At 36.5% G+C, this 14713-nt stretch overlaps 1 protein-coding gene and 1 pseudogene across 1 annotated transcript; both read right to left on the reverse strand.

Annotated features, from left to right (window-relative positions):
* Nucleotides 1-1696: 1696 nt before the first annotated feature.
* On the reverse strand, nt 1697-2735 carry LOC113562777 (annotated as a pseudogene).
* Nucleotides 2736-9231: 6496 nt separating this feature from the next.
* Nucleotides 9232-13248, reverse strand: LOC109610975. Its single transcript, XM_020031696.2, has one exon. The coding sequence runs from the start codon at nt 12935-12937 to the stop codon at nt 11672-11674; it is 1266 nt and encodes a 421-aa protein (XP_019887255.2). The 5' UTR covers nt 12938-13248; the 3' UTR covers nt 9232-11671.
* Between the last annotated feature and the right edge of the window lie 1465 nt (nt 13249-14713).

Raw genomic sequence — 14713 nt, forward strand, 5'->3', positions numbered from 1 at the left:
TCCTTAACTTATCTTCTAGTATCATCGCATAAATTTTGTATGCCGTATCCAAAAGTGTAATTCCTCTGTAATTTTTAACTTCTTTCCTGTCTCCTTTCTTATGGATTTGATATATTAAGCCTGTTTTCCACCCTCTTGGTATTTTCTTTCCATTCCATATCTTCCCTAGAATTCTTCTTAATTTTTCTTTTGTTTCTCTGTCTGCATTTAGCGATACTTCGTTTTTGAGTCCATCTTCTTCCGTTGCTTTCTTTTTCTTGAGCCTTTTTATCGCAGTTTCTAATTCTTCTTCTGTGATTCCTCCTCGTTCCTCCACTGCCTCTTCCTCTCTACACAATTTTTCCCGTATATCCTTTTCTTCCTGCTCGTCTTCTGTATCGGTTATTTCTTTTCCTTCCAGTAATTCCATAAAATGTCTTTTCCATTGTAATTCTCCTATGCTGTTGTCCAGTTTTTATCGTTGACCTTTTTCCTTCCTTATGTATCTCCATATCTCTGTCTCGTTGCTTATTTCTGCTAATCTTTTCTGTTCTCTTTCTCTGTCCTCTTTTCGCTTTCTTTCACAGAGTTTGTTGTGCCTTTGTTTTTTTCTATATATTCTCTTCTTTCTATCGTTCCTTTTTTCATTTGTCTTAAAGATCGATTTAGTTTCGTTTTACTGTTTCTACATTTCTTGTCCCACCAAGTTTTCTGTCCTATTCCTTTCGCTTTTCTCTTGATTGTCTTTTTGTTTATCGCCTTTTTGATTTCTTCCACTAGTTCTTCCCATTCTTCCTGTGCTCCTTCTTTTTCTGTCTTTCTTCTCTTAAGATTTTCCTTATATATTTTTATTCCTTCTTCTGACCAATCTTCTATCTCTATTTCCCTCTCTTCTTATCTCCTCTATTTTCGCCTTCATTTCTACCACCAGTGGTTGGTGATCTGCCTCCGTCCTCTCTCCTATTTTGAAGCTCTTAATTTCTTCCCATGTTTCCGCATTGCAGATTGCATAGTCTATTACTGATTTTCCCATTGTCCCTGTAAACGTCCACTTTCCTTGTTCATCCTCTTCCTTGTTTCCGTTTAGTATACTAAGTCCCATCTTTTCTATTTTCTCTATCAAATCCATTCCTTGTCTGTTTATTGTCTTATCCTTCGAAGTCCTTTTACTTTCTTCTTCCCCATTCCATACTATTTCTCCTTTCTGTGCCGTTCTCGCGTTGAAATCTCCTCCAATTATCATTTTCTTCTCTCTTTCATTTTCAATTTTTTCTTCTAGTTCTTCTAATGTCCTCTTTTTCCCTTCTCTGTTGTAAATTGAAATAATTCTCCATATTTCTCCCTTAATCTTTACTTTGTAGCTTATTATTCCTCTTGTTTCTTTTTGTACGTCTTTCATCCTGATATTTTTCTTCACTCCTACTATCATACCTCCACTTCCTCTTCCTTTCTTCTTATCCCTTGTTGCATATTGGATTTCCCATTTAAATTCTTTGGGCATCCATGCTTCCATTTTCTTCCACCCTTTCTCTTCTATCCACGTTTCGGTTAGATTGACTATCTCAAATTTTCGTACATACTCCTAGAAATCTTTATCTTTCCTTGCAATTCCTGCTGTGTTCGAAAATATTACCTTGATCTCTTTTGTGTTTTCGGCGTCATCCTTTTTTTGTTTATTCCTTGTGTATTGTCTCTTTCGTTTATTTCTGAGCCAGTTTTCGTCGCCTTTGTTATTCTGTCTCGTTATTTTATCCGTTCCGTGTTTCTCCCGCCTTGGTCTGTGTCGGTCTTTGTTTGTACCGAAAATTTATCTCCTTCATTCCTTCTTCTTCCTCCCATATGAAAGTTTTTCCGTTGGCTATAAGTTTCTTGTATCCTATCTTAACTTCCTCTCCTCGTTCTCTTTTTGTTCTTACTATTCCCGTTATCTCTTTTTGTACGTCTCTTTCCTTTTTCGTTAGATCATTGTCAATGTACAGTTTCTTTCCTTTCATTTTGCTCTTCTTTATTAATATTTCCTTCTTCTGTTGCCAACTCCCTAACTTTGCTACCAGCATTCTTCTACCCTGCTCCCTTTTTATCCAGTACGCATCTTCTATGTCCGCCTCGATTTGCAATTCTTGTCTTAATGTTTGTTTTATTATCTCCTTCGGTGATCCTTCAGTCGGTATCCCCTCTCCTTTCATAATGATGTTGTTCCTTCTTTCTCTTCTCTCTCTTTCATCGTCTTTCCTTTCCAGTTGTTTCATTCTTGCTATCATCATTTCCATTTGTTCCTCTTTAGTCTCTAGTTCATTTAGTCTCTCTTCTATTATCTTCTCTTTCACCCATTCTTCTTGCCTTCTTTTCCACTCTTCCCTCATGACTTGCAATTCCGCCTTTATTTCTTTGTTTTCTTTTTTTATCTCTTCTGTGCCTTTTTTAATTGTTAGCATAATTTCCGTTATTATCCATGTCTGTTTCTTCCTTGTCCCCTATTTTCTTTCCTTTCTGAATTTTCCGTGACTCTTCGGTTTCTTCTTCTTTCTTATGTGGTGGTGATCTATCCACAATCCTAGATTTACGGAAGATCTCGTAAAATTCTTTACCGCCTTTATCCTGTCCTCTTCGTCCTCCTCTTCTCTTTTTCTCTTGAATGAGTCAGCTATTGACCCTAGACTACCTGTCCTCTGCCTAGTAACTCTTTCTATGATGATGGATCTTTCTTTTCTTTTTGATTCCTTTTTCTTTTCTGAGCTTCCGCCTGCCTTATTCATTGATGTTCCACTGTTTCCTTCGACCCAGCCTGACTTCTCCGTTCCGATGATAACTGCTTCCTTCTATTATCGGCTGATAACTGTCACTTATCTATCTTGTTTACCTTTTGTCCGTGGTCTTGCCTTCCGCGTATTTCCCTTATGTACTACGATCTGGTCTCTCGTGTCTAGGTTAGGATCGTCAGCACGTATTTTATTCGGCAACTTTTCTCTGATGATCGCTTTCTGCGCTCTCACCAACACTGTCACCGGCGGCGCGCACTATATCCGTTGTTTAGACGCGCACCTTGGCAATTTCAGATCTCGCAATACCACTTTATCCGTAATTTCTGTCCAACCTTTTCCACAGCCGTCCGCGTATCGCAACATGCGCCAAGCTTCCTCTCAATGTCCTACTATATGTAGAACATTGTGGTAAAATCGACTTCAATGCACAATAGTTGAGCAAAATACCCTCGTACTTTTTACTCTCCTCCTCATAATCCGTGATTGGTGAGAGTATTACGTTAGACGTCGCGTCCATACGTCATTGCACAGGACAAGCAACCGTGGACGCACTTCCCGTTTTATATATGCATCACTTACTGCGCAGTTTCGCACATGTCCGTAAAATTACCGATGGTATCGCCTGACCTTGAATATGTTCGTGCAGGTCCAAGCGTATATAAAGGTAGTGCTGATGTTGCACTATGTAACAATAGCGCTGCTGCCATTTGCGCTACTGCGCAGCTTCGGGGCGCGTTCCGAGAAAACACGATGACGTCACCTGACCTTGAACATGTTCGTGCAGGTCCAAGCGTATAGAAAAATTGGGATAATGCAACAATAGCGCTGCCACCATTTACACTAGCGCTGTACCACATGTAACAATATACGACCCCCCCCCCCTGCTGATTCAGCCCTACGAGGTGAACATGATACCCCTGCTGACTCAGCCCCCCTGCTGACTCAGCCTTCCGATGACGTCACCTGACCTTGAACATGTTCATGCAGGTCTACGACGCCCCCCCCCCCGCTGACTCAGCCCCCCTCCCCTCATCCCCTCGTTGCCCCATGGGTCAGAACCCGCCCTATATATCTACTGCTGTCTTTTTCAGACTCGTTTCTAGTTGTTTCGTTTGTAGTTGAACTTTCAAAAGTTATTAACATTTGTTTAAATAAAAAATAGCTAACTTTGCCATTTGTTAAGATATCGCGAATCCGTTTGCGCTGTCTTTTTCAGAATCGTTTCTAGTTGTTTGGTTTATAGTTGAAGTTTTAAAAGTTTATTAACATTTGTTTAAATAAAACATTGCTAACTTTGCCATTTGTTAGATATCTCGGTTCAACTACAAACGAAACGAAACTGCAAACGATTCTAAAGAAGACTGCGCAAGCAGATTCGAGATATCTCAAAATTTAAAAAATTTACAAATAGCAATGAGATCATTAAATAAAACCTTATAAAGGTGAAAAAAGTACGCCAAGTACATAAAAAATCTCACCTTGTACGCAGCAAAAAGTTTAAAATGCTATTTATAAAAATCAAAACTAAATATGAAATCAATAGTTAACTAGCCAAGTACCTCGAAGCAATTCAGTTTGAGTATTTTATCCAAATGTTTTCCATGCATACTCTCTTATCACATGACGACATTGAAGTACTTGGCGTGCCCGGGTCGCATTAGAACATGTTGTCCTACCTATAACACTGGTCAACACTGATTTTGTCACAAAAGGAATGACAGGTCATTTCGATAGGATTTTTCCCGTAGATTACGAATCTGAAACCCAAAATGTTGCATCACGTCACGTTTTTGAGAAAAATGAGGTCAAATAGTTAAAAAAACCTGTTTTTGGCACTTTTTGAACCTCTGTCACAAAGGAACGGAACGTGATAGAATACTCTATGTGGGCTCAAATTAAAGCTTGAACCTTAAACTTTAATATTATGAAACAAAAAACCATGTGACAATACTGTGAAGTCGTGTAGCACAGGTTTTTTGACTGAGCGGTCAGGACGCGCGCCAATTGTGATCTCGCGTTTGACAACAAAATAATACCAAAAGGTGAAAATGTAAACAAAACTTTTCTTTTGGAGATTTCTGGCATCGCTGATTCTGAATTTGGTATCCAAAGTCGGAATAAAAAATGGCGAATTAATACAAAATAGGAGCAAAAAATTAAACATTTGTCGAAAACTTTCATCTGTAAAGTACGGGATTGCATTATAATACAGTTTCTCACTACTTGGAGTGCTTTATTAAGTCCCCTTGCTCCTCACTATTCAAGGTACTTTATTAAGTAAATCAAAACATTTATCGATTAAACAAACTGATTGAAAGATTAGACAAACTGATTTAATTCATGATTTTCTAGAATATTTTGCTTCAGGAAGGTCTCTTTTAAGTGTCCAACAGTAGTCAGCTCACATATTAGGACTCCATTTACCTTGATACCGTTTTTCCATACTTGAATTATCCTGATGAAATCTTTCGCCGTGTTCGTCGCTAACAGCGCCTAGATTCTTAGGAAAGAAGTCTAAGTGCGAGTCCAGGAAATGTATTTTAAGTGACATGTTGCAACCCAAAGCTTTGTATGAAGTCAAAAGGTTACATACTAAATCTTTATAGTTTTCTGACCTATAGTTGCCCAAAAAATTGTTAACAACATTTGTAAAACATTGCCAGGCGTTTTTTTCAAGCAAATTTAGCTTTTCTTCGAATATTTCATTCCTTATCAATTCCCTTATCTGAGGACCTACAAATATCCCTTCCTTAATTTTTGCATCACTTATTCTAGAAAATTTATTTTTTAGATAGAAATATCCATCGCCGTTACGATCCATCGCTTTCACAAAATTTTTCATCAGGCCAAGTTTAATATGCAATGGTGGTAAAAATACATCTTCGGGTTTTACCAAAGGAGGATGTAAAACATTCTTTAGTCCTGGAGTAAAAAATGAACGCTTTGACCACTCTTTTTTTACTTAATGATTTTTCTTATCTCTACTATCCCACTCGCAGAGAAAACAACAATATTTCGTGTATCCAAGTTGCAATCCAAGTAAAAGAGCGATGACTTTTAAATCTCCACATATTTTCCATGAATGTCTGTCGTATTGTATCTTTTCTAAAAGTAACTTCATATTTTCATAGGACTCTTTCATGTTGGCAGCATGGGCTATTGGTACATAAGAAAATTTATTATTTCCATTATGTACAGTACAGCTTTTAACCTGACTTTAGAAGAATCAATGAACAAACGCCAGTCTGTTGAATTATATTCATGATGATCCAATATATTCATAACAGAACAAACATTATTGCAAAATACTAAGCTTCCTTTCTGAGAAAAAAAGGGTTTTAGTTCATCGTGACGATTTCTGAAAAAGCATTTTTGTATCACGATGAAGTAAATTCCAATTTCTCATCCTGGATCCTAATAGTTCGGCCTGTCTTTTTGATAAATTTAAATCGCGTACCAAATCATTAAGGTCGTTTTGTGTTAATGAATGTGGTTTACTCGAGAAAGTGCTTTCTTCAAATCTTCCATCGTGATCATTTTCTTCACACGGAATATCAACTTCTACTTCATCATCGATTTCCAGGAAATTTTCCACATTTTCAGGAAATTTTGGTACAAGTAACTCATCACTATGGGGAATTGGTCTCCTAGCACATGGTAAATCTGGATATTTTATAGTATGTTTAGATTTATTTGTGATTCCTTTCGTATTAATCAAACAAAAGTAACATTCTAAGTGATCTTTTGGCTCCTGCCAAATCATTGGAACTGCAAAAGGCATATATCGAGATCCGTTTGCCCATCCCGTAAGAAGCCTAACACATGTTATGCAGCAGATATGAGGTGCCCAAACCTTGTCTTGATGACTCACACAAAAACCGAAATATTGCTGATAACAATTTTTTATTAACGGTATAAAGTTTCGTCGTCGAAATTTAAAAGTTAGTTCTCCGCACACATTACAAAATGAGTCAGGATGGTTGACACATTTCCTCGGCATGATTACGTGATTAATGTAAATTACAAAACTATCGCTATATACAAAACTTTAATCCTAACCTAGTCCAAATAAATGAATTTCATAAAAGCAAATTCTGAAAACCCCAGATATATCTGCTGTACATCTTTGCTGAGCCTGATTACATCAGAAGCCTGAAAGTAAATCGGCGCCAAACAGCTTAAAAAAGGAGACTTAAACAGAGCTGCCAGATTACAGACGCAAGGAGCATGGGAATGGCGATCAACGCTGCCCGAATCGTTCTAACAGACCGTGGGAGTGGCGGGATGCCATACATAACATGTCAGTGTAGCCGAAGCCGTCCAAAGCCATCCGATGTAAGATCGGTGGTTGAATAAACTCAGGCTGCGGTCTCCATATCAAAAACCTGTGCTACACGACTTCACATTCCTTGTTTTCCAGCAACGACACAGTGCGACACAGTGTATCATTCTATCTTCTTTCAATACCAGCGAACAACAAAGATAGAATGATACACTGTGTCGCACTGTGTCGTTGCTGGAAAACACCCATTATTGTCACATGGTTTTTTGCTTCATACCATTAAAGTTTAAGGTTCAAGCTTTAATTTGTGCCCACATAGAGTATTCCATCACGTCCCGTTCCTTTGTGACAGAGGTGTAAAAACTGCCAAAAACAGGTTTTTTTAACTATTTGACCTCATTTTTCTCAAAAACGTGACGTGATGCAACATTTTGGGTTTCAGATTCCTAATCTACGGGAAAAATCCTATCGAAATGACCTGTCATTCCTTTTGTGACATAAAAATGGTCGAAAATTGATGACCAGTGTAATCTGTATTATACATGTAAATTAATTATGTTTCGGGATAAGGAGGGCGTTTTTAAAGACAATGTTTCGGACAAAAGTTACTTACTTTTCGACGAAGAATCAGAATCTGCAATAAAAAGTATGGGGTTCCGTTTAAAAAAACAAAGTTGAATTCCATATGACCTTGACAACGCCACTCAAGGTCAAACCAATAGTACCGTCTTATGTCCCCCTCGAAGTCTATATATATATATATATATATAGAGAGAGAGAGAGAGAGAGAGAGACAGAGAGAGAGAGAGATTGATTGAGCTTTATTAGCCTTCTCGGCTATTACTATACATATAGTTACAATTATATTACAATATATTGACCGTGTTTACAATATGATCTTTTACCATTCTTTTAAATTTTCCTACGCTTTCACATTGTTTTACCTCTATAGGTAAATCATTGTACATTTTTACACCTTTATAAAAAATACTTCTTTGCGCTTCACATGTCTTTCGCAATTGTACAGCTATGTTACCCTTCTGTCTAGTCTTCATCTGATTATCCTCTCCCACTAATTCTACTCTTTCTCTCAACACACGCGGTAAATGTCCTCTTAATATTTTATACATAAATATACACGCATTATAATACACTCTTTGTCTTATTGACATATATTGCAAAGCTTGTAGCATATGTTCCACTCTCGTATTTCTCTTACATTGCAGAATCACTCTCATCGCTCTATTTTGTGCAACCTGCAGTTTGCTAATTTGCGTTTCACCCATCCCCACAATTACTGTTGCACAATATTCAAAGTGTGGCGCAATAATCGACTTATATACTATTTGTCTACTATATGGTGTTAAATAATGACCAATTCTATTCAAAAAACTAGTTTTCTTACCTATCTTTTTTAACATATAATCACAATGTTCCGCAAAAGTAATCTTATTATCAATCATTATTCCTAGGTATTTTATTACTTCTACTTGTTCTAACTCTTCACCATTCATACAAATTATTTTTACCTGCCCTTTAACTTCCTTTCTAGTACTTCTAATTATCATATATTTTGTTTTATCCACATTTAACTTTAATTTATTTAAAATCATCCATTTTTCTATTTCATAAAATACATCATTCATCTTCCTATTAATCTCTTCACTAGATTCTCCTATTACATAAATCATCGTGTCATCCGCAAACAACTTTACATTACTTCCCATCGGACATATTTCAGCTATATCGTTGATATACAATATAAAAAGTAACGGACCTAAAACCGATCCCTGCGGAACACCATTTTCTATTAACATTAATTTTGAATACTGATTATTAAATCTAACTTTTTGTGTTCTATTACTTAAGTATGATTTAAACCAATTTAGCACTTTTCCTCTTATTCCAATCTGGTACATTTTTTCTAATAACCTATTTCTATCAACAGTCTCAAATGCTCTTTTTAAATCCATAAATATGACCCCTACCATTTTCCCTTCCGCAATTTCTAGTTTCCATTCATCTATTGTTCCTTGTATTGCCGTCTCGCAGGAATATAATTTTCTAAATCCTGACTGATGTTTCGTTAACACTTCATTTGCCTCAATGTATTTTTCTATTTGTTCTTTGACCACTAATTCTAATACCTTCTCATATACTGGCAGGACGTTAATTGGTCTATAATCACTAGCTTTTATTGACTTTTTATTTTTGGGATTGGAATCACCGTGGATGTTTTCCAGCCGCTAGGACACTCTCCTATCATTAACGATTTATTTATTATGTTCTTGAATTCATCCTTTACTACACAAAATGCTGTTTTCAACACATTAACGCTTATTCCTTCGGCTGTCCCTTTTTTTATCCGGGAGATTCATAACGATTTTTTCCAATCCACTAGTATTGATAGGATCAAAATATTCAAATATTTCTTTATTTTCATTAACATATATTGTTTCCCTATCACTTCTATGACCATTTACCTTCTTAATACTTGTCGTCTGCGAGTTGTGATGCACCGGGAATGCCCAGACGATGAGCACGAAGTTCGTGCGCTCGATCTCCTTTGATGAGAGCGAGCGTCCGCAGGAAGAATCGTGAGATGGATCGAGGAAAACACACTCGATTTAGGCTTGAAGTTGTCTTTATTTTCAGCCAGGAAAGTCGGTCACGGCCGCGAGCAGCACGCTGCGTCTATTGTGTCGCCGGGTATAGGCGCGAGTCGGGAAGGCGGAAACGTAGGCCCGACTAGACGGATTTCGCGGAAATCTTGATGTTGTGCGCCGTGTTTGTCTCCACGTGTACGGGAAGCAATCGAACTTGCGGACCGATCGTCACAATGACTCGTCGGGCGAGTCGGACACTAAGACGGAAATTACAGACTCGGAGATCCGTCTCCTGTGGCGAAGCGATTTCGTCGGTCGTCGGCGAGACCGCGGAGGATCGGAAAGAAACCAAACACCGACGTAACTGATCGGGCTCACTTATCGAAATTGCAGAAATCGGAGCGAAATCTACGGAGACTTAAGAAGCGGTCTGGCTCACGGATCAGACAATTCTGAATGTCGCCGTCGCGGACACAGGCAAACCGGCCCATGTTGTCGTGAGGAACGGTCGAATAACAAGTTTTGATCGCGGGCCAAACAAAGGAAATGTCCATATATGGATATTCGATCAGTTACTTCGGACATGGTTTCATGGTCGAAATCGCGACAATATTATGCTCGTTGAGACAAATACGAGCGGAGCGGGCAGATCTAGAGCCTTCGGTTCACAGTAATAAGAAGAGGTCAGATTTTATATTACGAGATCACGAAATTCACTGATTCGACCCACTCCACCCCGGTCTGTTTCAACTTATGTTTCTCGTCAAGGAACTCTCACAAGGATGAATTCCCTCATCGCGAACAATACTCTTTATAATATTATCAATACTGTTAATATAATATTCATTGAACTTGTCCGCAATATTTATTCCTTCATTTGTAATAATACCTTCAAAATCTACCCTATCAATAAATTTTTCATCTGGGGTTTCCCCTTTCAGTATTTCTTTTAATGCTTTCCATATTCTCCTTGAATCTGACCTATTATCATCAATCATAGTTTCATAGTATTGCTTTTTCTTATCTTTTATAAGTTTTACAACTATATTTCTTTCGATTTTATATTGCATCCAGTCCTGCTCCAATCCCGTGTAAACTGCTTTACCATATGCCTTATCTCTAGCAATTGCTGTCTTTCTTATATCTTCTGTAAACCATAATTTCCCCTCCCACGCTTTTGGTATCTTAAATGATCTTTCAGACGCTACCACATCTAATGCCTTAACTATATTTTTTACAAAACTGTTACCCCTTTCATTTATATTTAATTCACAATTACTATTCATATTTCGCTGTAATTTCGTAATGAAATTTTCTACATTCATCCTGTTATAGGCTCTACCCCTGAATTCCTTGTAGAGACTATCTTCATGTTCCGTTATAAATTTAATTCTTATCCATGCATGATCCGTAATTTTCTGATTCTCAAGTACAGTTACATTCTCACTTAAATTCAGGCTCGCAAAAACTAAATCTATAAGAGTACTACTATTGATTGTCACCCTTGTTGTTTGATTAATATATTGCTTCATTCCTAATCCTAACATAATATTTCTTAACTTATTTTTATAAAACGCTTCTGACTTCCAATCTAGATTAAAGTCGCCTATCACTATACACGGCTCTTTTACAACCAACTCCTCCACTATATCCTCAATGAATTTTATAAAAATCCCGTCAGCCGCACTAGGTGAATGATATAATACTACTATTGTACCTCTATACCATTTTACATTCATCCTTATCACAACACACCAGCAATTTCCTATTATCTTATGCACCATTACTGTCTCATATTTAATGTCATTTCTAATGTAAACCACAACTCCTCCCGTATGTCTATTTTCTGCATCACACCTCACACTACTATAACATCTAATATTTATCTCAAAATCTTCTATACTGTCATTCACTCTCGCCTCCGATAGTGCAACTATAGCCGGACTTCTTTTCTTCATTATATGATGGAAAATCTCATCTTTGTGTACTATTAGACTTTGGGCATTTGTATACATTATTTCTTCTTCTCTAACCCATAGTTGCTATTCATCACTCCTCCAGCCCACTCTCTTCCTTTCCTCCTCTACAGCTCTCTTGAATGTCCGGCATTCCCTACTTAAAGCACTGTGTTTTTCATTTATTTTCATATTATAAGTTTTATTCTTATACATACAGTTCACACATTTTTTTTTTTTAGCTTTACATTCACTATCCTTATGGTCACCTGCACATCTCGAACATGTTATTGGTCGTCTACAATTTGCTGCAATATGATAATATCCCCAATATTTGAAATATCTCTTCACATTCACAAAATTGACAACACGACACTTTTTCCATCTAACATTTATTTTCTCCTTTCTTAGCATTTCTTTGTGTGTTGTATCATCGACTTCTATTATCAGCGAGCCATCTTCTTTCTTCATTCTACTGGTACTGTTTTCATTCCCTTTTTTAATTATTTTCTTCACAATTTTCATGTGGAATCCTCTTCTTTCTTCCTCCAAATTATTCTGTTTTATTATCATACCTATTATTTGCTCCTCATTGCATTTCATTTCCTCTTCGTCCACATTGAATATTTTTACTTTCAGTTGAGCATTTCTCAGCTCTATTATTTGATATTTGTTTCCCAATTTAATCTCAACAGTTGATTTTAGTTGTTTTATTTCCTTCTCACTTTCACAACCCAATATAAATGCACCATTTCCTCCTTTTCTCATCTTTGATACCCCTATTGACATATTCTTAATATCAATAGTTTGTTTTATCTCTTCTTTTGTCTTCTCACTCTTTTGCTGTTCCTTTGGTTTTATTATAATAACATTTTCTTTTTTCTTTCCCTTAACTGCATCACCATAACTACGTGGGGCCTCCTCATCTGCCATCGCATTCCGTATCATCTTCCTCATTTCTTCCATCTCCTTCTTAAAATCCTCCAGTTCATCCTTAATTATATCTGCAATTATACCTTTTATTTCATTTTTACTAACCATTTCATCCTTGATTTTCCTCATTAGCCAATCTATCTTAGACTCCATATTGTGTTCGCCTGCTTGATTCTCCTCTGCATTCGACGCCTTACGCTCTTTCACCGCACTTCCTTCTTCACTAATAGCTCCTTTTATAGTAAATATTTCGTGCTTTCCAGGACACGCAACTAATTCATTTGCCGTATTATACACTCTATGCAATTTATGGCAACTTGGATGAAATATTTTCTCACAAGGTACATATTTTATCATCTGTGTTTTTATTTCCTTTCTACATTGCCGACATGAAAGCTGCTTCTCATTCCGAGCATCCATCACTCATTATCATTTGATCAGAGTTTCAGAATGAAGTGGTATCATCAAATTCCGTCGATATCGTTACAATCGACACGATGACAACGCTCCGCCCTTCCGACTACGCTGACTCGCACGTCTCTCCTCACATTTCAGCTCTCCGTTACAAAGAAATAATTGTTCTTGCCACTGGATAACACTTTCACTAGTTCTCCGTCCTCAACCACCTATGTGGCACCAATTTCAGAATTGATAAATCAATACTTCCCACTAAACTCTCACTACGTTTCAGGAGCACGTCTCAGCACGTCAAGTCCACAGAGAGAGAGAGAGAGAGAAAAGAATGAATGTTTATGTTTATTAGCTTTTTCAGCTATTTGTATACATAAATATTACAGAAAAACTTACATCTAACAATTATAAAATATATTCTCTTAATATACGTTTAAATGATATTAAAATTACGCTGCGTCTAACTTCCGTCGGCAAAGCGTTGTACATTTTAATTCCCTCATAAAACAAACTCTTTTGTGCACTAGTTGTTTTACGCATTGGTAATGCTATATTCATCTCTTGTCTTGTTTGTCTCTCAGTCATTTCTCCTACTATCTCAATTCTTTCTCTTAAAAGATTCGATGACATACCTCGTAATATTTTAAAAATAAATATACATACATATATTATAACGCAACCTCTGTCTTATACTCATAAACTGCAACGCATGCAACATACATTCAACTTTGGTTATTCGCTTGCACTGCAAAATCACTCTCATAGCTCGATTCTGCGCCACTTGCAATTTATTCAATTGCGTTTCGCCCATATTGATCAATAACGTCGCACAATACTCAAAATGAGGTGCTATGATAGATTTATACACAACGCATCTTGTATATATAGATAATTCGTTTCCTATTCTATTTACAAGACTAGTTTTTTCCCCTATTTTCTTTAACATATAATCGCAATGATCAACAAATCGCAATTTAGAATCAATAATTATACGAAGATACTTCATTTTTTCTACTTGTTCTATCACCGTTCCATCTAAACTTTTTACCACAATATCTGCCTTTATTTCCTTCCTAACATTTCTAACTATCATATATTTTGTTTTGTCTGTATTTACTTTTAATTTATTCATACACATCCATTTTTCTATCATCCTAAATACCATATTCAATTTTACCATTATTTCATCACAACTTTCCCCTACAATATATGCCAATGTATCATCCGCAAATATTTTCATACAAATCTCCGCACAAAATTCTATTATATCATTTATATATATAATAAATAACAACGGCCCTAACACAGATCCCTGTGGCACTCCATACTTGGTAGCAATTAATTTAGACCAAATATCATTAAATCGAACCTGTTGTGTTCTGTTACTTAAATATGAACGTATCCATTCCAAAACCATACCTCTTATACCATATTGATGCAATTTCTCTAATAATCTTTCCCTACTATTGTTTCAAATGGTCGTCTAAGATCCATAAATATTACTCCTACCATTTTTCCTTGACTAACTACCACTTTCCATTCATCAATAACCGTCTGAATTGCTGTCTCACACGAATGTCGCTTTCTAAATCCCGATTGATGTTCTGTTATAATATTATTATCTTTCAAAAACCTTTCTAATTGTTCTTTTACTATTAATTCTATTACTTTCTCATATATTGGCAATATATTAATCGGTCTATATTCACTAGCTTTCTTTGGTTTCACCGTCTTTGGAATCGGTATAATCTCAGATGTTTTCCATTCCTCTGGGCATTGACCTTT

Source organism: Ooceraea biroi, chromosome 10, assembly GCF_003672135.1.
Source record: "Ooceraea biroi isolate clonal line C1 chromosome 10, Obir_v5.4, whole genome shotgun sequence".
NCBI classification, from domain to species: Eukaryota; Metazoa; Arthropoda; class Insecta; order Hymenoptera; family Formicidae; genus Ooceraea; species Ooceraea biroi.

Coding starts and splice junctions, on each gene's coding strand:
- LOC109610975 (XM_020031696.2), bottom strand. CDS start 12,937: ATGGATGCTCGGAATGAGAAGCAGCTTTCATGTCGGCAATGTAGAAAG.